Source organism: Oenanthe melanoleuca, chromosome 1, assembly GCF_029582105.1.
Source record: "Oenanthe melanoleuca isolate GR-GAL-2019-014 chromosome 1, OMel1.0, whole genome shotgun sequence".
NCBI lineage: Eukaryota > Metazoa > Chordata > Aves > Passeriformes > Muscicapidae > Oenanthe > Oenanthe melanoleuca.
Genome location: NC_079333.1, coordinates 21,266,170 through 21,288,632, shown reverse-complemented (window position 1 = coordinate 21,288,632; position 22,463 = coordinate 21,266,170). Strand labels below are relative to the sequence as shown.

General features: G+C 42.9%; 1 protein-coding gene across 2 annotated transcripts; it reads right to left on the bottom strand.

Moving 5' to 3' along the window:
• Window positions 1-14,170: 14,170 nt before the first annotated feature.
• On the bottom strand, window positions 14,171-22,255 carry CLDND1 (claudin domain containing 1). Of its 2 annotated transcripts, none has more exons than XM_056490597.1 (6): window positions 22,198-22,255; window positions 21,636-21,813; window positions 17,513-17,811; window positions 16,198-16,305; window positions 15,675-15,812; window positions 14,171-15,579 (listed from the first exon to the last, which is right to left on the bottom strand). In XM_056490597.1, exons 3-6 carry the CDS (start codon window positions 17,799-17,801, stop codon window positions 15,359-15,361), a joined length of 756 nt encoding a protein of 251 aa, XP_056346572.1. In that variant the 5' UTR covers window positions 17,802-17,811; window positions 21,636-21,813; window positions 22,198-22,255; the 3' UTR covers window positions 14,171-15,358. The 2 variants fall into 2 exon arrangements, with proteins under 2 accessions (XP_056346572.1, XP_056346578.1); XM_056490603.1 differs by having other exon boundaries at window positions 21,636-21,795.
• Window positions 22,256-22,463: the final 208 nt, after the last annotated feature.

Below are 22,463 nucleotides of genomic sequence, written 5' to 3'. Positions count from 1 at the left end.
GAGAGAGGAGATGCAATCCACAGAAGAGAGATGGGGTGCAGGAGCCCCATTGTTGTGCAGTCACTGCAGGTGGTGACAAGCCCCAGCTGCCTTCTTCTATTGTCACTGGGAACATCAAGATTTTCCCAGCCTTCTTCTCCCAAGTGTTAGTGACACTCTTATGCTGAGGCCTTCAGGAGCAGCCATTTCCTTTTTTGTTCTGCCCTTTTGCTGTAGAGCAAGCAGCAGGCTGGCTGCCTGAGACAGGCTCACTCAGGAGCAGAGAGGTTGTCAGTCCTGGTCCTGAGAGGTCCAGGAAGTGTTGGGCTTTGGTGGAACTCACATAACCAACTGCAACTGTCAGGGCAAGAGGGCCATGTCTCCAAAGGTTTTCAAGACTGCAGTCAGTGTCCCTTGGCCACAGACAGTCAGAAATCAGAAACACAGCATGCTCTGGCAGTGTGGAACCTGCTGCCATCACCACCTGGGGACCTTGCTGTTGATACAAACCAGGGACAAGTGCCAGTTCAGAGTTCCTTGGAACCACATTGAGCATTACCTGTAGCAAAAGCCAGGAATACATGATCAGCTGAGAATCCTGAGATAGCTGGCTTTCAATTTAGAGCCTTGGTGACATTTCCCACTTAAAAGATAAAGTAAATGGGTACAGTTTGAACAAAGCTGTCTTCTTTAAATACTGACACCCCCTCAAGCGGCTTTAACCTGTGAGATCCACCAAGAGGTTTGGCTGCTCCATCCAAGAGACCAGGGAACACCCACAAGCATGGAGGTGAACATACAGTCTGGTATCCAAAACAAGCTTCTGGAATGCCACTGAGTTCCCTGAAAAAGAATGACTAACATAAATGTTTGTGATCTTTTAACAGGAACCCCTGTTACAGACAAAGCTGAAAGACCCATGACTTAAATTCATACCAATGACACCAAGATTCATGATACTAATCAAGACTCAGAAGCCCACTAAAATACTTGGTTTGATGTGTCATTGTTTTGAAGTCTGTTGTTTAAATTCATGGGCAGTTCTCAACAGAGAAAATGGTAATTTTTTTTCTGGTTGTAAAGTTAATGTAAACAGAGGTGTGTTCATAGATCCTCCTGGGAGACAGAGGAAGGGATGGCCAGGGTGGGGAAAGCATAATACCAACCAGCACATAAAATTTTTATTCTACCTTTCCAAGTACATTTCAACCCTGACAACTCTAGACCACTACCCTCACTCAGCTCTGCTAGTATATTCCTGTGCTGCCTATCCATGTACCCTGCTGTGAATTGTCTGCTTTAGTTTCTCATTTGCCCACTGTTAAGACTTTTTTTCAATTGCTAAAAGTTTTCCTGCTTCTACACTTGCCATCTCATATCTCTCTCCTTCTGCCTTTTTCCCCAACCTACTACTTCCACTTACAATGGCATAAATAGCTTGGAGACTCATGTTGGTAGCTGTCTCCAGCCTCAGGTGGGAAGAGATGCAGAAAAGTGCTTTTTTACTGAGGCTTCCATTTGTAACAGCAGTGGGTCCTCTTTAAATCAGGGAGCATTTGGGAGCTCTGAGTCTTCTACTTTTAAGAGGCAGGGCAATTAGAGACTTCCTGAAGAAAAGAGGATGTGTGTTACACTACCTCTACTCCATTATTCAGATTGCTAAATTAGGATGCATTGAGTGTACAGACTAATGTCTTCTATGTTTGGTATCAGTATATAAATAATAAGTCAATAATAGGCTAAATTTTAGGTGGTGTTGCTCCTACAGAAAATGTGGAATCACCCCCTGAAGACACTACTATGATGATTGCTATCAGCTTTCCTGTAGCCCTTCTGAAGGCTGGCCATAGGCTCAAGGTTACTGCTACAGACTTACTAGAAGAAACACTGGATAGCAAAGGTTTACCTGCTCTCTTTTCTTGACATCAACTAATGTTGCATCTGGCAAGTGAAACCATGACAGCAAGCTTTTAATCATTCCTGGAATCCCTCTGCATCCAGGATTTTGTTAACCTACATGGAGACACATAATTAAGCTTATATTGGTTAAAGTACCCTAGAAACTCCTCTTTGCTATTTCCATAATCACTATCTGAATTATCAAGCCCAAGTTCAAATACTGTACTTCACACTGTGGATATCCTTCCACAGGCACTTCAAAAACCTCTCTCTTTACAGATATATACACATCTGTACCAACATTCATATTCACCACTGCTATCTTGTTTTGTTACATGACTCACCACCTCTGCTGCTTTGGAAACTTATTTTCTGAGTTCCATATAGGGTATATTAAAAGGTTTTGGGGAAAAAAAGACAAGGAAAAAACATCAGGACAGTGGAAAGAGCTCTACCCTTCAGGAAAAAGAAAGGAGATGGCTCTGCAATTTGTTCAGTTTGATACACAGTACTCTGGTCACTGTGGTCTTCTAGTAGGTTTGTGGTTTTTTCCTGTTTGGCCAGCCCCTAGTTGAGGGCATGCTGTCTGTACTACATCTCCTCTTCAGACTTTGTTCTTGTAGCAGATAAATGACCACCTTTGCAGTCCCAATACCAGTCCTCTCCTCCCTTACATGACAAGGGTTTATCAGATCAAAGCCCATACCTTTGTGCCAAAGGACAGGTTTGGTGAGGGATGGATGCTGGTGTGCTCTGAATGCTGAAGAACTTAGTGCCTTGTGCCTTGAGACACAGCAAGGAACTGCCACTCAGGAAGCCCCCAGGTGCATGGAGATCTAAATTCTCAGTCAAGCTGCATCTTTTATATTCAGCAAATAATTCAGGTGAGACATTTTGATTATGACTTCACTTAGCCTTTTGCTTACAGGTACAGGAAATTTTCAACCTCTACCTTGCTCTCTTGTCTGTTTCTCATACTAGACATAGTACTTACAGAACATTTAAAACTGCACTGAAGGACACAGTATATTTATAATTTTAAGTGCTAATGTATGATTAGAATGCTTTTGGTTGTGAGGTGGTGGAATGAGATAACAGGCTGTGCCTGATGAAATGTTTTATCACTTCATGGATGCCAGTCATCTCTTGGGAGTTCAGGAGTTTACCCAGTCCCCAGCACACCAAGAAACTGACTGTAATGTTTGAATAGTTAGCAGAATAAGGATCTGCAACGATAAATTGGGTAAATTGATACAGGGTATGTGGCCTTCTAGGCTGGGTAGCAAAGAGTAGGTCAACTCCAGATAGCCCTAGTTAAAACAGCTCTGTTCTACTTCAGTGCATTTTCTCACAGTCTAGACACTCACCCTTCCCACTTCGCTCCGTTGTATGTTTGGAACTTGTGTATTTTGTCTATTTTTGCATCTTGTTCCTATCCATGTATATCCCACTGGACATCAAGTCCCTGATCTCTATCAGTCATATTTGCACGGTAAGCAGCATTCATCTGTGCCTGAAGGCATTCTTGTCATTCTGAACAGCTCTGATATGTGTTGCAATCAGCTCATGAACTTTCTGACATAAGACTTATTGAAGGTTTCAGTATCTCCATAAGCAAAGCTATGCTGGATACTTAATCCATTTGGGACATATGAGAAGATAAAGCTTCTCTTTTCTCCAGGCAGAATGAGTGTGAACACTGGTAAAGCTTGTGCCACTTTGTCTACTCAGTTTCTCTCTCGCTTCTGCCTGGAAATTAGCTCAGGGCAACTCCATCAATATTTCCTCCTGCTTCTGTTGAATTAAGAAAACAGATTTTTTCAGTTCTCAAACTCCTCTGCTAGGCAGGCAGTGTATTATAGTGTGACAAGAGCTCCAAACATGGGCTTCTTTGTGACAGCTTTCTGCCCATCACTCCAACCTGTCCAGGTCTGCACAGCCCTCTGGGGTATTGGCCACTCCTCCCAGCTTTGTGCCATCAATGAACTTGCTGAGGAGGACTTCACCCAAGTCATTGATGGAGAAGTTAAAAAATAGTAGGCCCAGTATTTGGGGTCACCATGAGTGATCTCCAATTAGACCCTGTGTCACTGATTATGACCCTCTGGCATCTGCCGTTCATCTGGTTCAATCCATCTCACTGTGCTCTCATCCAGTCCACACTCCCTGAGTTTGCCTATGGGGATGCTGTGAGAGACAATGCCAAAAGCCTTGCTGAAGTCAATGTGGACAATATCCACTGCTCCTCCCATCCACCCAGGTGATTTCTGCATTGTAGAACAACAGAATCAGGCTGGTGAAGCATTACTTACATTTAGTGAACCCATGCTGACTACTCCTGATCTTCTCATCCATGTGAATAGAGATGTCTCCAGAGTGAGGTGCTCCATTACCTTGCCAGGGATCGAGGCACTGGTCAGTTGGTTCCTTGGCTTTATGCACTTCACTACAAGAATTCTGCCTATTTGCCAATTTCTTCTATTACTTTAAAAACACAGGTTATTGTAGGGTTTTTTCTTCAAACAGAATTCCATCAAGCTCTGCTGGACTGAGTGACACAAGCAGTCTAATTCTTGGAGTAACTTATCCAGAAGATGCTTTTGTTTTGTTTCCAAAACATTAAATTTTTCTGCAGTTTTGCTAGAGAAAAGCCAAAAATCACGTGCAAACTCTTCCACTAGCAATTGTTTTGTCTGTAGATCTACTGAGGGCATCACTTGCCACTTGTTTAGCAAGTTTAACCATAAATATATACATCCATCAATCAAAACATATTTTTCAGTAATCACTGTATTCCCTGATATTTTAATCTTTATATTTTCCTTGGCATTGCAGTTTGGCTTTCCCTGGCAGAGCGATAGTTAGGCCACTGTTTAGTTTAAATTTGGCTTGGCAAGTCTGCTATCCCCTCTCGCACAGAGCTGAGCACGTCTTCACACATTCCAACCACTGCCAAGTTATGTGTTTGGTGCTTTGTTTACTGTTTGTACAGAGGGCATTTTTTTTTCTGAGACTACTGCTGAATTAATTTTTGCTTATCAGCTTACGTTACTGCCGGATATGACCAAAAGATTGTTTTCTGAGTCACATCTTATTTTCTTTGAAAGAAAAGATTTCTTTCATTTTTTTCTCTGCAGACCTTTACTGGCTACAATTACTGTACTTGGCTGGTAAAAGAAGATTTGCATTTCTTACTACCTACATGTGGTAAGAAGTGCCAAGACTGATATTTTGCCCACAGCTGTAACTGTGTGCTTGTGCATTTACTTTAACTTGCATATTCCGGGCTTCATTATGCAATTTGCTCGCTTGTCTCTGTACTATCCTACAGAGCTTTAACTGGAAGCCTGATATTAACAGGCTTTGTGAAAAAGTAGGGATTGGAAAAGTTCAGCTGGCTGACACTTTCCCTTCACCTAATATTTTTGTAGGTCTTCTTAGGATAATGCCCAGACAAAGTAAATTTGTCAACCTTGAAGCAGTCTGACATTCTATAAAGCAGCATAATCCTAGAGATTAAAACTTGATGCAGTGATCTCCGGGGAGACAGTTATATTAGTAAGATTTTCTTTGCCTCACAAACGAAGAAAACCTCAAAGCAAAGCAAACCCCATGAGCTGAAAGCCACAACGTGGTTTCGAAACAAATTCCCTATACCACAGAGTCTAGGCAAGCAACAAAGTCCCAAAATCCCTTCTTATTTTTTCCTATAAGTTTAGGACAATATGTTGAAACAAAACTAATATCTAACACTAAAAATCTTAAAATTTTATTTAAAACCTTAAGAGTGTGTGATCAACTCTGGTTTTACCAGAGTTGAATTCACAGCATTTCCTTCTAAGTTTTGAATACGAGACCTATTACATCAGCGTCACAGACCCAAAGTGCCCAACACTTTGTGGCATTGAGATGCTAGAAACTCTCTTCAAATTTCATTATTTCCAGCTGGACCAGCTCTTCTCTCTATGGGCTTACCTGCTCATGATTTTAATATTTTCCTCTTGTTTGTTAAATTTTGTCACTATGAGAAGATTCGTGTAGCTTTCGATAACAGAACTGGAAACAGTTCAAAGGATTCATCTGAGAGAAGTCAGTCACACATTAGAAAGAATTTTCATTAAAAAATAAAGACACAGAGAACAAAGAGGAGCTCAAGAATGAAGCACACAATTACTTCAAAGAGGGCAGAATCTCTTGTTAGAAGAACAGTATGATGAGAAGTTATTTCCTATTTGAAAGAGAATTCTGTCTTAGAAATCTGTGAAAAGGAAGAGAAATCTATAACAAAAAAATCTTGCTGAAAAAACATCATTTTCAGAGGTAAATTCCAAAGAAACTGCTGAGGAGTACTTCTGTGTGAACAAGCTGAAGAAGAATACTATCCAGAACAGGTATGACTGTGTCACTAGTATGAAGCAGCTTTCTTGCAAGGCCAGAAGGAGTATCAGCTATATAATTCACAGTTCAGATTTATTTTCTAGATTTTGATTTTGTCTAATTCTCTGTCACCTCTGACTTCTGATGCTTTCCTTTGATCACTTTCAGCCAGACTCAGCACAGTAAACATCAGAAAGACATCTCAATGCGTATCAAATATCTGCCCTTATTCTGCTATTTATGACAAAATTTTAATGTAACTCCCTATGAATTACTCCAGCATTGTCTAAGAGGCAACAGTTCTGGGCTACAAATAACATGTGAGGTCTCATTTCAGCCCTACAGGAAATGCCATAAATGGGACAGAAATATGGTGAGATTGTATCATGTAGAGTCAAACAGAGCTGCTTCATTTACAGCAAGTGACAGACTTTCTTAAAATGCTACACCAAGGTTCTGAACAGTTACGTGGCAGTTACTATGAATTTTACAGACCATGGTGTCTGCATGGCGTCACTCAAGTGTCTGCAGGATTTCAAGGCTAGTCTTTTGTTTGTTCTAAATTCAAGAAAGCAAACCCCAGTGCATTTCTTTCATGTTTTCAAAATCACCTAAAAAAAGTCTAGATACCTAATACCTCTTATTCATCGAATAAGTTACATCAGGGATTAAAAAAGAAGGGCAAGATAACCATGAACTGTCATCTAGACAAAGGATCATTCTGCTTAGAACATCTTAATAAGCACTCAGATACCACCTTCAATAGAGGCACCAACAGTGTCCCTGTCCTCCAGGAGGTTCCTTTACAAGAAACAGAACCAGTATTTCAGCATCTCTGGCTGAACTGGCCAGTAAATTCTAAAGGGGAAGGAAGGACAACATCATAAATACATAGACATCATAGTTTTCTCAGGCTTGTCTCACTGAGCAACTAGATTAAATAAGCCCCAAATTAAACACATCTCAAACAAATACAACAAACTAAGATTTTAGGAAACACCTATATAAGTGACTTTTTTTGAACACATCTTGAGACAGTGTTTCAGGTAAAATAAGAAATTGAATCTTCACCAAATTTCAGAACACTCATTTGAGAGTCCATATTCAATTAGTGGTGTTGGTATTTTTATTTCACAAATAATTCTGTGACAGAATAAAGAAAGTCCCACAGAAATAGTGTCTTTCTCTCTAACACTCAGTAGATGAGCTCTTGGGTAGATGATGCAGCTTCCTGAAGACGGCTTGGAAGAGGAACAATGTAGGGCTGAAAGGACAAAGAATCATCCACCCAGAACTAAGCACGCTGAGACTGAGATTTTTTTTTTTCTGTCCATCAGCTTAGTGCTCCTCCTCAGACTGGTTACCTCCTGTCCTCTCACCAGTGGATGCAGACAACTACCAGCCATTATCTCTAGTAATTTCCTTTGTAAAGAACGTCACTTGGCCCACACAAAAAGTCCCTCCTTCCCCAGTTTGTAGGTTATGGTTTCTAAAAGTTCTAGAGGTGCTGTTCACTCTTCTTAGGATACCCCCAGCTATTTACAGCTTCAAGACACAATGACAGTTGAGGCTGAACGTGGTCAAGTGAAGAACAATTAATTCCTGCATCTTTTACGCATATCCCAATCTACTATGCCCCAGAATAGGGAACCTACAGAAAACAGCATCTTTGTCTGAAATTCAACTTTCTGAATTTTCATTTTCAGTGACTTGCTTAGTCCACTTCTCGCTGCTTCAGCTCAGCTTCATAATTTTTCATTAAACTGGGGAGATTGAAATCTTGTGATATCTTTGTTGAAAACATTCCTTTTCAATGAGAAGACAAAGGTGACTCCTATAATTTCTAGACATTCTACCAGGTAATCTATAAATTACCTGCAGTAGAGGAAAAACCCAAACTAAACATATGATACAGCCACTGAAAAATGGGGGAAAAAATCCCTACTGCCTTTGCATTGTGTATGACACCACTATGGCAATTTTCTCTAGTGCTCCATCAGTTTATCTGTTTCCCTGATAGCCTGTTGAACACCAACAATGTCCATGGATCAAGAAGCTATCAGCTGCCTGCTGGCATTTCCTGGGGTGAAGATGACCCAGGGCAGGGAGCATAACAGAATGAGAGAGCCTAGACTGTATAGTGCAAATCTCTTACTGCAAATTAAGCTCTTATTTCTCATTGTGTAAACCGTGGATTCAAAGAGTTTAAACTGAGCAACTGGCAGAGCAGAGCCAACAGCATCCAGGCCCTGTTAAATTGAGCACCAGTGGCTGTAGTTGCCAGCCCTAACCTGTCCCACTGTCTCACATTTCCAATTAGCTGGTTTTAGGCTTCCAGATGCACTCACTTCCAGCTGGGTGTGGAATGGGGATGTGGACAGGATGGCCCAAAGTGCCTCTGGAAGCGAGCAGCTAGTTTATTTATTGTGGTGAAAGGGAGAGAGCAGGGAGGAGGGAATCAGTGAAGGGACATGCAGGAGCTGGGAGAAGGAAGCAAGGAGACACAGAAGGGGAGTAACAAGTCTGCTACCCGGATGATGCCACTCCTGTCAGCTCACTAAGGCGGCTGAAGGTAAAGCACACTTATCTGCTGCAAAACAGGTTTGGCTTCCTCTCCACACAATGCTGCACACTTCCTTGTGCTCCCGGCAGAGGACAGCCCTGGCTGCTCCAACTTCCCCTTCAACCCCCAGCAGGTGCACAGGGGAAATCCTAGAGCATGGTCCATGTTGTCCACTCCTCACCCCACTGATACAGTTGTCCCAGTGCTGCTCCTGGGCAGCTCTGTGGTAGCTCAAGCAGATTGGTGAAGCTGCTCCAGAACCTGGGACATTCTTTCCAGAGCTGCTCATTTCCCACTGCAGCCTGAGCCAGTCCAGCAGCTTCTCCTGCCTCACCTCCCAGTTCTGCACTGCGACACTGGGGTGCCTCTGCCAGCAGCATCGTGCTACTGACACTGCTTGTGACATCCTCATTATCTGTGGGTGGGTAACCACTTCCCAGAACTCCAAGACCTTCAGTGAACCCGAGTAGTCCCAGCACTAGGCAGACACCGTGACGGATTCTACAGCACTGCTGCTGTTGTTTTGTGTGGAAGTAAACATCAAAATGCAAATCAAGGCTAGCTGGTTAAATGGGTCACTTCAGCACAAGACAAAAGGAATCTGTTTGCAAAAGAAACTACTGCTACAGCCCCAGAAGGCATTCAGAAAGCAGATGTGATTTGTGGGCAAGAGCTTTTCTTAATCAAAGCAATTTTAGGAGGGCTGGAGAAATTACTTGAGTAAAGTCACTGGGACCACAGAATCACTCAGACAAGCAGTTTGTTTAAATTAGGGAGTTAGCAGTGGGTAAGGGAGCAGTGTCCACTGCAGGGCTGAGATGCAGGGAGGATTTGGAAAAGGCTGTGGAACCAATTCTCCAGCATCTGCTATCTAAATCACCAGCATGCAGGAAGGCTCTGGCAGAGTTGAGGCACCACAGAATATTAGCATCCACTCTGCACTGCCAGTCCAGCACACTCCTGCTGTCACCCAGCCAGTGCTCCAAAACCCCCAACTCGGTGATCAACTGGTGGATTGAATCAACAATGAAATCAACATTAATGTAAACACTTCACGTGGCCACCTTTGGTGCTCTTGTATGTTTATCACAGGCCAACCCTCTGAAAATGAGAAAGGTTCTCAGGGAATTCACATGGAAACCATTTCATGTAAAAAGGTATTGATTGTCATAGTGACTTAGCCAACAGTGTCAGCTACCTGGCTCTTTAGAGAAATTTCCCAAAAAATCAAATCACCTAAAGGTGCAAGCTGTACTTGGCCTCAGAGATGAAAAAAGCCCAAAACTCACTGCAGTGCTGACTCTGTAGCTCAGTCCAAGAGTACAAATACTGATGGCACATGGTGGTTGGACACTGCTGGGACAGACTCTCATCACACTCACCTGACATGGAGCCAAGGACAGTCAATACTAACACATCCAATGCAACTCCCCACAGCTGAGCTTCCAGGGGCAGGAAGATATATAATATTCTAAAACACTTTAATGTTAGAGAGACTTTAAAAGAGGCACATGACAGACATGAGATAGGTGGGGAAAAGATTGCTAAAAAATCCCTAACTTTTTTGAAAGAGGATTCTGATTAAATAACAATTGTCATTAAACAAAACATCCTAGCTTTCTTCACGATTTCCAACCTTCACCTCAGGAAACCAAATGTAAAAGATGCTTGGATCCCCTACAAAACTCAGCCATTTTCTTTACCCTTGTCTGTACACAGAAAGCATGGAACAGAGACACCTGACACTCATGGCTGAATAAATAACACACTGTCCCTGAGGCTATTTTTAAAAGGGGTAAATTTAGAAGGAAGGAGGAGACAAAGGAGTGGAATATATGATTACTTTCAGGTTTTTTTCAGTGCTCATGGGTTTGTACAAAGGCTTGGCATGTATCAGTAGGCAGGCAAGTGCTTGTTTAGTGTTAATTTTGCATATGGCTGTTATTGCCATTATCCAGACACCTATGCAATCTTCCAGTTATGGAGGATCCACTCTTCCACTGCCATACATCTGAACCATCTCCTGAACAAAGGGTTCATCTGGCACTCTGTAGTCCTGAAAACCATAGTTTAAAAACACAGGGCAATAGGAAAGTTAAGAGAAGCATGCAAACTTTCAATCCTTTCCTATTTGAAACCAATTTATAAAATTCTACAGCACAAACTATAGCTATTCCTGTGGAAATGAGAAAAAAAAAGCAGCTTCAAGACGTTATCAAAATGTTATGTGGAGACACACAGTCCCCTCAAGCAAGAAATAGGGTTGGATATTCAGTCTGAGATGCAATGATAAGCTGCTGACATTTCAGAATTTTGCTTTGAATAACAGGTGCTGGCTGAGTACACACAATACTAGAAACTGGGAAAGAGCTTTTCAGAAGTCACTGCCCTGAATCACAGAACACTGAAGGAGTCTGACTGCAGGCTGGTACATAACTTGGTGCCAGTCCTACATGGCAAAGATCAGAACAGAACAAAACAAAACCCAAATAAAATTCAAACACCTTTCTCAAAAAAAAAAAATACTTCAGAGTACTTCATATCAGAAGAAAGGAGGCATTCATTATCACCAGAGCAAAAAGACTGCAATAGACCTGCTTTGAGGAAAGGATCATCAGGCCAGCATGATACATAAGGAAAACCAGATCAAGACACATAGTTTCTGGCATGACAAGATTTAGAAGTGCCTGTTGGGTCATCCTGGACTCTCCTGCCACTTGCACCCAAAATATATCATTACTTTTGTATGTGGCAAACTATCCTCTTTACACAACAAACCAGTATTTTGTGTCTGCTCTATACTGCTTTCTATTTCCTTACTTTTTTATTAAAGTAAGGAAATGGGATTGACTATTCTGTTTTCAGTCATCTCTAATACCAGAAGATGTTCTTACAAACTCAGTAATAAACCCCCTCTTTGCACCTTCATTGATCAGTCCCTTCTCAGAACTGCTGAAGCATGGGGAGAATGAGAAAAACATCCATTTGAAGAAAGAAAAATAAGAGGCTGCTACCTAGACTAAAAACTTTATTGATCCGTGAAGCTTTTTGCTAATCCTGCTTTCCCACAGGTCTCAGAAAAACAAACCTAAGCTGTGAGGAAGAAACAACATCATACAGTGGCATGTCTGAAATGCAACTTGCTGAGCTCAGATTTGGGGGACAGAACCTTTAGGAGCTTCTCATAAGCACAAGAGGACGATTCACCCACAAGTCACCACTGTGACAGAGCTGTGAGTGGTGCAGGAGCAGCAGTTGGCCTTTGCTATACTGGCTACACAATATCACATAGGGAGTTCATGCTGGAGTCCTGGGAGCTTGCTCCCATGTAGTGCCAAGAATCCTCAGTTCTTACACTATTTCCAGATTCCTCCTCTTGTTTCTCCTTTTCCTTTGATATCCCTCCTATTCACTTTCACCAGCCCATACAACAGTGTTAGAGGTGTGAGCCATTTTCCCTGTGCACACAGACACACAATAGCCCCCTTTTTCACCTATTTTCAGCTGACTGTATCTGCCCCATCCCTACCTTCAGCACTGAACCAGTATCAGTAAACATATTCCATAGTCAGACCACAAAAGACTGAGGAACACAAATATAGCCTTTTATCCATCCTCCTGAGTTGAAGCAATTCTGCTTTTTGGAGCAAGGGTGTCTGCATTCGCACACGTGTGTGACCACAAAAATACACACATGCCTCAAGTTCCTCTTGAATGCAGCCTCTGAACAAGGCATGAGGCTCTGTCAGTGTGAAGGGCCCATGTCACACACTCTGTATTTGTTAGTGTGCTTAATCATCTCTTTTACAGAATTACTCCATCCTCAGTATTTCCTCTGTTGTTCTGTTCTCCAATGCCATTTATTGAACCTGAGCCCAGAACTCTTCTTGTTCCCTTCTGCTCACCTAGAGCAAAACATGCAGTTAAAGAAAGCAAGATAGGGATACACAGATCCACCACTTCAAACAGAGAGGGCCAGCCCTCCTTCTGGGAGAGATGTGCCTCTCACCAAGGTCTGATGAAGAAATCTTTACACAAGGGTAAAACAGAAAATATCCCCCAGCAAATCTGAAAGGCAACTCTCATTTTACTTAAAATGGTCCAAATCAAGGATCAATTAAAGCTTCTTCATTTCTGGGCAGAGCAAACCAGAAACATTTGTCTCAGGCACAGACACAAGCAGGCAATCTTAGTTTTGCTGGTATTTAAAATGATGAAGAAAGAACTGACAGCACCTCTAAGATCCTCTTTTCTCCCTACAACAATTCTTTTGGAAGCAAAAGAGCCAGCATTTGAAAACTGAGATTTACACTTCAGAAAAATAACTGTCCCATACAAGAGGAAAGAGTGAGGGCACGGGATTTCCACTGCTCAGATTACTCACACAATACAATTATTCTGCCAGCTCCTGAAAAAAAGAAGAAAAAAACCCCATAAACTGTACTAGATAAAATCAGCAGCAGTGTTTCCTCTGAAACTGCAGAATAGCAACTTCAGTCCTTTTGACCCAAGCTGAGGCTTGCGTGCCCCAGTAATTCTAGCAAATAAGGAACATGACAAGCTAAGCAGTTAGGCCTTATCTACCTAAGTCAGGATAATTACTCTGAAAAAGCAACCTATCAGTACAGATCAGGCAGCACAGATTTTCATTTACTCTCAGATTCTGCACAAAACCACCACACCCCCTCTCATGAGGTTACAAGCGGCCCAGACATTGTAAGGAAGAGAAGAGACTGTTTAAGGAAGAAAAATAAAAAATTACTCAACAGCAGGAGGAGGAGGAGGATTATCTTGAATGGTTTGCCATTGCTTTTTCAGTGATTCTGGTTTTCACCATTATCTTTGTGTTACTTTGTAAAGGCTCCAATGATGATAATAAAAGAACCCTATCACACACCTGAGGAAAAAAATCAAAAGAAATTACACAAGCAGTTATACATGATCTTCAGGGAAATCATGACTAGGGCTGTTTGCTGACCCAGCAAACCTAGCTTGGGTAGAAACACCTACTGGAAATAAGCCCCACAAAGGCACAATAGAAAAACAGCCATAAGTTAAAAATGCCTCTTTCTGTGTCATTCTCATCAACCAGTATTCCACAGAATCCTCGCCATCACTCATTTTGTCAGGAATTATTTCTCCTAAGGCATACTTCTTTTCTTAAGCCTGGAGTAAGGAAATAAGGTGAGTTAAGGCCTCAGAATTAAACAGTTCAGTCTTGGAACATTGTTTTCTAGACATGACATGTCACCCAGTCTGGCTAGAGTTGCAGTGATTTAGAATAAATGTAACATTTTTGAGCTTATTAGAAATTATGGGATGTTGTGACCACCATTGATAAGCAGGAGAAAATTTAAAGTTAGCAGGAGCTCAAGATTTAATTTAAAAAATCTGATATAACATCATTGTTTCTGGTGACATTTCCATGAAACTAGAGAGTGATCTAGACACTGGTTCTTTTTTCCCTATGTAAAATCCACTCTAGACCATTCCCTCACCCTCCCATCAGATTAATGCAATGCTGAAAATTTCAGTCTTTATTATTACTATTATTATTTAATTTAAACAAGATGGGAAAAGAGCAGCACCTTTTTAAAAAACCCTGTTGTGTGCTATACAGGATAAACAGGTGAGGTTTAAAAAAAGTTAATTTTATATATGTACATATACACACATACACTAAACCAAATTAAAACCAAAAAACTTGTGAGGAGGTCATTTTCAACAAGAAAGAAGAAAGCCTTATTCCACATCAAGCAAAAGCACCACAAATTAAGATTAGAGTGCACACTCACATGTAGTGCAGATACCAAACTAGCCTGGGTCCTTGGAAGCAGTGGAGCTACAGCAGGACAGAGCTCCATGAAGGCCATCTTATCCCACTCCTTGGCAGAAGCAAGTGCACAGTGTGCCTTTGGGAGGGTGTGCTGTACAGGCACTACCACAGCTGCCTGCTCTGCCTCCAGCAGTTCTGGCAGATGCCACAAAACGAAGCAAACTAGTTATAGGAGACCCAGAGCTGAGCTACAGACTGACTTAGCTACAGTATTTCCATAACAGAGGTTTCTGAATTCCCTCATGTCTCTTGGGTGCTCCCTGTAGGTACTGCCTGCTTCAGTCACATAGCAGACAGCTCTTGATTATGTATCATTTGTGCACTGAGGTTCCCATTCTTGCATACCTGCATCTTTTCTTGTCTCTCTTCCACCTCACAACACCACTTCTACTTCCTCCAGGCTGACAGAGCAATAAAATTACGAAGGGGCACATAAGGGGAACTATCAACAACCAAATATAGCTTAAAAAATAATAACAATTCTTAAAAAAACCCAATTAAAAAACCTGTTCACATTCTGCAGACTTCTGGCAGGCTTTGGTCATTTAGCCCAGCGGTTTTCATCTTCAGGGCCTGCAGGCTAAATTGTCTTGACTGGCAAGAAGCATGCAGAAGATGATAAAATTCTGACTAAAAGAAAAAAGTAGTAAGGGCTGGGGGAGAAGAGGCTCTAAGATGGAAAGCCCAGACTGCAGTAGCAGCACTTATGCCACACGGTAGGCTTTCAGGAGAGTGAATTCCTTCCTGTTGGTGCGAGCTGCCCAGATGAAAAGAGCAGCTGCCATGAACTGCAAAGGTGCTGACACGCAGGCGAGGCAGAAGGACCAGCCGAATTCCCCCCTCACATCCTCCGGCAGAGGCAGCTTCCTATGGAGCAGCTCAATCCCAGCTACATAGCAGCCAACGAGGCCCAGTGTACACAGCCCTGGGGAAGGAAGCAGCAAAGCAAGAGAGTCACCCAAGGAGTGTGGGCTCCAGGAGTGCTCTTGAGCTTCTGGAGAAGGATGGCAGGACACTCACCTGCTAGGAAATGCAGGACTCCAGTGGCAATGGCCGGGTAAAGGCTTCGACAGGCACAAGCACAGAGCCCAATCAGAGCCCCAAAGCACATGAGGCCGATGCTGACAAAGGGCAGGAGAAACTGCAATCGCCAGAGATCTATATGTGAAAGAAACACACAAGTCGAGTTTGCTGAAGATGGGCTAGAAAAAGATCTTCTTCCACCATCTCACATTCCTTTCTACCCTGTTTCTGCTTCATCAGATAGTCTACATTCACAGTCAAAAAGGACCAAAGATTCCATTGAAACAGAAAGAACCAAATTTGTTAACTCACAAATCCCTGTACTGCATTCATAGACAAAACCCTTGCTAACAGATCTTATGTTTTTCTTTTAAACTTTGACCTACTGCCTGTACAACTGTAAAAAACAATAAATGGTGAGCAAGACCAAGAAAGACAGAAGCTTTTCTCACTAGTGACTGAATTTGAGAAACAACTTCTTTTACTACTTGCTTATCTGCCAGAAGTGAAAACCACTTACAAGTCCGATTCAAATCCGTGCCGCTGTTGTGATTTCCAGGTTCTATGTACTTTTCAACAAACTGATCAGAGAGGGAAAAACTGATGCAGTTTGTAGTCATATCAGTTTCTGGGGGTGGAAAAAAAGAAAAAGTTGCCTTTAGGTGTCTCCCCTCAACCCTCCTTCTCCCCTTTCAAATCCTCCTTTCCCAATGAGTTGAGCTAGGAAGCTCCTCAGAGCTCCATCTGTAAAAAAACCAAAACATTACCTCTCCAAACAAATCTGTAGATGCTTTCCTACAATGTAGTTGGCACAATGTGTCTGTTATGAGGCACCACACTAAGGGATAGCATTCCAATATGCAGAAGCTTCAAGATTCCCTGCATTCTCCTTCAGAGAATTATGCCATGTGTAACAGATTGGTAAAGCAATGTGGTGGCATATGATGCTCAACTATGTTGTCACATACTCTTGAGCTTACAGTCTCTTAACTAAGGTGTGCTTATCTCCATATGCAGAATGTGGTCTCATACAAACAGTTATATCAAAAATGGGACAGAAAGGTCTATTTAAAGAACATGAAGGATTTGCTTCTTTACACTAAGTTTCTACCTCAGATTTTACTTTGAGAATACTATTGAGCAGAAATGGTTTAAGTGTCTTTCAAAGTAAGCATTTTCAGGAGATGGGGGGGAAAAAATACTTCACATATGTTTTTTTGCTCTGCAAAATGTAGTCAAAAGTACATCCTTAAGAGCGTTCAAAATGAAGGAGTTCACACATACAGTAAGTACCCAAAACTGACTTTGAAGCAATTAATTGTATACCACATATTTTATCCCCCAATAATTAAAAAAAATAATACAAACATTTCACTTGATATCCATTCAAGCAATCCAAGGTGTGCTGATGCAATGATAGCATATTTGTGACATGAACAAAGTGAACAACTGGCTAAAAGGAATGAGTGCCTCCTTGATAAAGTAGTGTCTTTATCAGATCGCTGGATCCAAGGATCTGTCCTAAAAAGACAGTTACTGGCAGAGCAACTACAAATGTATCTCCAACTGGACAGCTGAGGCAAAATAAAAATCATGCTTGTAGGACTAAATTTGGATCAAGTATCACATGTCAAAACCAGAAACTGCAGTACTGACAGCCACAGACCATTTTGTCCCTTGCTTCTTTAAAAATCTGGACTGTCTTTATTAAAAACCCAACCAACCAAAACAAAAGCTAGAAATAAGCCTTCTGGAGGAACAAAGTGGCATGAGTCTGTTCTGAGGAAGTTAGCACCCCAAGGAAGCTAGGGAAGTGATAATTGCTCTGGAGATACCTGGTGGGCTGTACCAGTGAGAGTTTTTTGGTACAGTGATGCACCTCCGCCACAATCCAACCGTGCCGTTGCACCGGAAGAGCGCATCTGTGTACGTCTTCTCATCTGCATCTTTGCTGACAAACTCCTCCCAGATGATTCTCCCAGCTTCACTAACATTCTCTGCTGGGGACAGGGTGTGGTACTCGTACCAGAAGTCGGTGCCGATGGAAGCTGCCATGTAAATGGTGGAGATGAGGCTGAGCACGCAGGCGATCACCAGTGCTGTGGCAAACCGGTTATCCATCATGGCGCCCTCGCTGGGAACACAGGGACAAGTGAGCAACACCTCTGGAAGTACAGTGTTATGCCAGCAGTGCCATACCTGTGACCTCAGCCCCTTCTGCAAGGTCCTCTCAGGATTTGCATGCCTTTCTTTTCCTACCTGCTAGAATTAAAGGAACACTGAGCAAATCTGCAGTGCTGGCCAGCATCCACTGGATCTGCAAGTTCCAAGTCAGGGTAATATCTTGGAGAGTGTGCTCTCCCAGCCACACTGCACTGGCTGCTCACCCTAAAGCAGCAACTGACAGAACAACACCAACTCGTCCCCAAAGCAGATGACACAGCTCACTGCCACTTGATTGTAAGGGAAGTCAGAGACTCCATCCACAACGCCCAGGAAGAAGACTTAGCTTTCCTTAAGAGATTACCAAGGGTAAAAGCTATTTTTAGCCTGCTACCCCATACGGCTTTCTCAGCTTGTGTTTACAGCAAAGATAAGAACAACAGGCATGCCAAAAGAGCCCTTCCAGGCTGCTCACAAAGGGCAGCCATGCCAAGGTGCTGGAATGCCTTTAGGGAAGAGAGAAATGTATCTAGGCACTAGAGACAGAACATTAAGGAAGCACTGGAAGACAAGTTTGGAAATTATGATAAATGCTGCAATAATGCCACAATATATACCATGGTATTTTTGAAGACCTAGAACAATGTAGGGGGGGGTACCCTGTTCCATGGGAACAATGTGACAAAACTGAAAAGCCTTCATATGCTCCCACAAGGACTTTGCTTTGTGTCCCTCCCTTAGGGGTCATTTATGCCCTCCTTTGTGGGGACATGCTCCCAAATGGCATAGATTCAGGGTCAAAGAAGGCACGGGAAAAATACAAATATCACACAGGCTTATGACAATACCATGACTTTAAGAAGTTGTTTTGTGGCTGCAGTACACCAGAGGACTCTTCTCAGATGCCAGTTTTTCTCATGTGCTTTCTGTGCTTAATTAAATTTATGGATTATTAAGAATCAGGCTTCAGGCACTTTCCAGAAAAAAAAAATTGTAACTAGCTCAGCAGCTAGAGGTAGGCTGGTGGCAGGAGCTACTTTCTAATCAGCTCTTGTCTCCTGCTTGCTCTACCTCCCTTCTCCCACACACTTTAATCAAAATATTTTGGTCTACTTTCTTTGCAACTGAAGGAACCGCAACTGGAAACAGCGAGTGCCTTAAACCTCAACAAGGAAAAAACAGTGAAGTGCCTCAAATCAGACTTGCCAGTAAGAAATTATGAACTAAGAAACCAGCTGCAGATTGAAGATGGGAATATCAAAGGCATCCATGCTTGCTGTTAACAATACCATTCTTATTTCTTCCTCTCCATCTGCTGCTCTATTTGTCTGAAACTGGCTAACAAGAAGGAGAAATTATGTGTTCTCATATAATTTCCTATGCTTCATTTCCATATTAAATGAGGCACACTCTCTGCAATATCCATCCTTGAACTGCATCCATAGCAATGAGAAAGAATAGAACTGATTTGTTGTGAACATGACAAGAAACACCCATTTAAAATACTGCAAAGTTTGCATACCACAACTGTACTTAAATAATAATGTACAAGCTGTGAACTTCTATAATATAATAGAAATATTGAGATGGAGAACACATTGTATCCAGGTTTATTTATGCAGAAAACATAGAACCAAGCCCAGACTTGGAAGCAAATTCCCTGTGCAGTCTTTAATTCCCGGTTATGTACTTCCACTCTCCTTCAATATCCCAGTGTGTTGCTCCAGGTACACAGGATATGAGATACAGAGAGCAAGTTGCTGTATAGATCTGACCTCATCATTCAGCCCTACCCAGTTAACTGTGGGATTCCTGTCCCTTCACGCACTGCCCCCAATGTAAACAGGGCAAGTGACACCTGCAGGGCCAAAGCTCCTGCCCAGCTGAGCTCAGAGCTGACCAGATCACTCTCAGAGCAAGCAGCAGAACAGGCTGCTGAGCAAGCCTCTCTGGATTTTCCACTATATTGCAATCACATCTACTGCAAGAGGAACCCTCTGCAACAGACTCCTCTCTTTAGGAATGGCTCTCTGGGTGGAAAGATCACAGCGAATCACAAGCTCCATCCTCAGAGTAGTGTCTGGTGAAAAAGAATGTAACCAGGACAGAATGCAACCTGCAGCTGATCTGCTATCACTACCTTTCAATATAAATGCTGACAATAACAAAGCTGTATCAACTTTATACCTAACATAGAGAAAGAAAAAAACTGGCCCAAAAGTCTTACTTTCAACTATATATCCCTGCTGCCATGTACAGAACACTGATGCTAGCACTATCCCTACCAGATCACCATCAAAAAACAACCACACACCTCTGGACCAGCCTTCTGTGTGCTGTGAACACAGCAGAGTTGATGGCAGCTGGCAATCAAGAACAGCTCATAAGCAAAATGAAGGCTTAATCACCAAACAGCAAATTAAAGCATTGCCCATTGTTCATTATCCACCTGGTAAAAGGGACATGGCAATCTACTGACACTCAATCCTTGTAGTTACAGGCAGGCATACATAGAGAGCAGCCAAGGGGGCTACAGACCCCAAAATTTAGCAGATGGCTTTGTGTGGCATTTGTCCCAAAATGACTTTCAAGTATGGACAGGACAGTGACAAGGCAAGACTGGACCCTCAATTCCTTACAATAAGGTCCCCTCAGTGCTTCTGCCTAACTCCTGAAGTACTTACAGAAAAGAACTCTACAACAGCTCATGCAAAGCTTGAACCAGTTTTTCCTGCCAGTGGAGTAGACTTGACTGCCCTGCCCATTCACTGCGCATATCCACTGCATCTTCATTTACAGGAGACACACTCCCCCTTAAATGAGGTGTCTTTTCAAAAGGGAGAACCATCCTGTCAGCCCCAGGCCAAGCTCAAAGGGAGCAGTGAGCAGTCAGTAAGAAGTAGTTACCAGAGAAGTCCACGAAGAAACACACTGCGTGATTATAGGATTAATGCCATGCTTTGGAAAAGATTCTCTGCAGAACAATGTGTAGGAGGTGCTTTAGAATAAACTTACTTATGAAAAAACAACATTACTACTACCAAAGATAACACTAATTATAAAGACACAAAGATTGATAAGAAATAAAAATGCTTTGTATCTACAGGCTGTCAAGGAGAGCTTTCATTGTTTCAACAGGTTTGTTCATATAGCTCTGAATTTTAGAGATAACATCAGGTGGTTGTAAACAGGCAAAAGTGCTTAATGAGATACTGCAATTACATTTATTTTTTAAAAGAAGTCAGACACATAAAATTTTTAAATTTTCAAAAAAATTTTTAAAATAGCCCAAAAAAGAGAAGGTAAAGGCCAAACTGGAAGCAATATTCAACAGAATGCCTAGATTGCATGTACTTCAAAGAAGAAAAAAACAAAGTGGACAAGTCAGTAGAGTTGGGAAAGAAAGAAAAACAGAGAACAGAACAAAACCAAGTACTCTGGCAAAAAATCAACTCTAAGACTGAAGACTGGACAGTCTTTGTAAGAAGTTAGTGTACCATGGCTGAAGGGAATACAAAAACAAGCATTTTTTATCTTGTTGTCGTGGTCACTCTTCTCAGCCAACAATGGGTCACCACATTTCAAAAACTCCTTTTACGTGACATCACTAGAGTCCCCGCTGCCCTCGCTGCCATTCTCTCAGAAAACATGTCAGCAATCAAAAAGGGATCAGGCAGAAGGCCTACAAGAGGGTGCAAATATGGGGAGAGGGCTGGGAACAGCCCCAAGCTGGACTGTCCGTTCGATATTCAGGGCAACAAAAGGTTAAAAGATTGCTACCAAATACTTTTGTACCTTCAGAGATGCTCAGAGTCCCTCAGAACACACAGCTCCGATGATTCCAGGTCTCTTCAGAGGCACAGTGTTGTTTGTGTTCTGTGGCCAGCGGAGAGCATGAAACGCAAACTTCCCTTCTGCCCCGACTGTTCCATTCATTCAGCTTCTTCCACACCACCTGTTCACAACAAGTGATCTACAAGTAAAGAGCAAACCGAATATCTGGATATCATCATTTTACTCCGAAACTATTTCACAGACATCTCCCAGTGCTATCATTAACGAAAAAAAACCAACAAGGTAAGAGGGAGAGATGAAATTACTCGAAAAGCCCTCGGGCCAAGAGCACCTGCCCCCGCAGGGGCAGCCCAGCACCAGGCCGGGCGGGCCGGGCATCGCCACGGAGCGCGACCGCCCCCGGGGGTCTCGGGCCTCCCAGGCGTCAGCCCCGCGCGGGGGGCGACAGCCATGGGCCGACAGCAAACCCAAGGGGAACACCCCGAGCCCTCAGCCCCGCTCCCACCTCTGCCCAATATCCCCTCACCGCCCGCCCGCCGGCCCAGCCCGGCCCGGCACCCACCGCCCATCGCCGCCGCCGCCTCGCACCCGGCCCGGCCCCGCTTCCGCCCGCCGCGCCCGCCCGCGCGGGGCACGCTGGGCGATGTAGTTCTGCCACCCCTTCCGGAGGCGCTGGCCCCAGCCCCCCGGGCAGCGCTTTCCTTCCAATGGCTCTTCACCCTTCCTGAGGGGAAATTCGTGCTCGTGTCCAGCCTGAACCTCCGCGGCGCTGCGTCCTCTCCTCCTGCCGCTGTTTACCTGGGAGAACAGGCTGATCGCCACCTGGCT

Bases quoted from the DNA above. Each gene is read 5' to 3' on its own strand.
- CLDND1 (XM_056490597.1), bottom strand. From the start codon at position 17,801: ATGATGGATAACCGGTTTGCCACAGCACTGGTGATCGCCTGCGTGCTC. The intron at 16,306-17,512 runs GTATCTCCAGAG...TTCCACCCCCAG, and splicing joins TCACTGGTACAGCCCACCAG to AAACTGATATGACTACAAAC. The intron at 15,580-15,674 runs GTGAGTGTCCTG...TTCCTTCCCCAG, and splicing joins AGTCCTGCATTTCCTAGCAG to GGCTGTGTACACTGGGCCTC.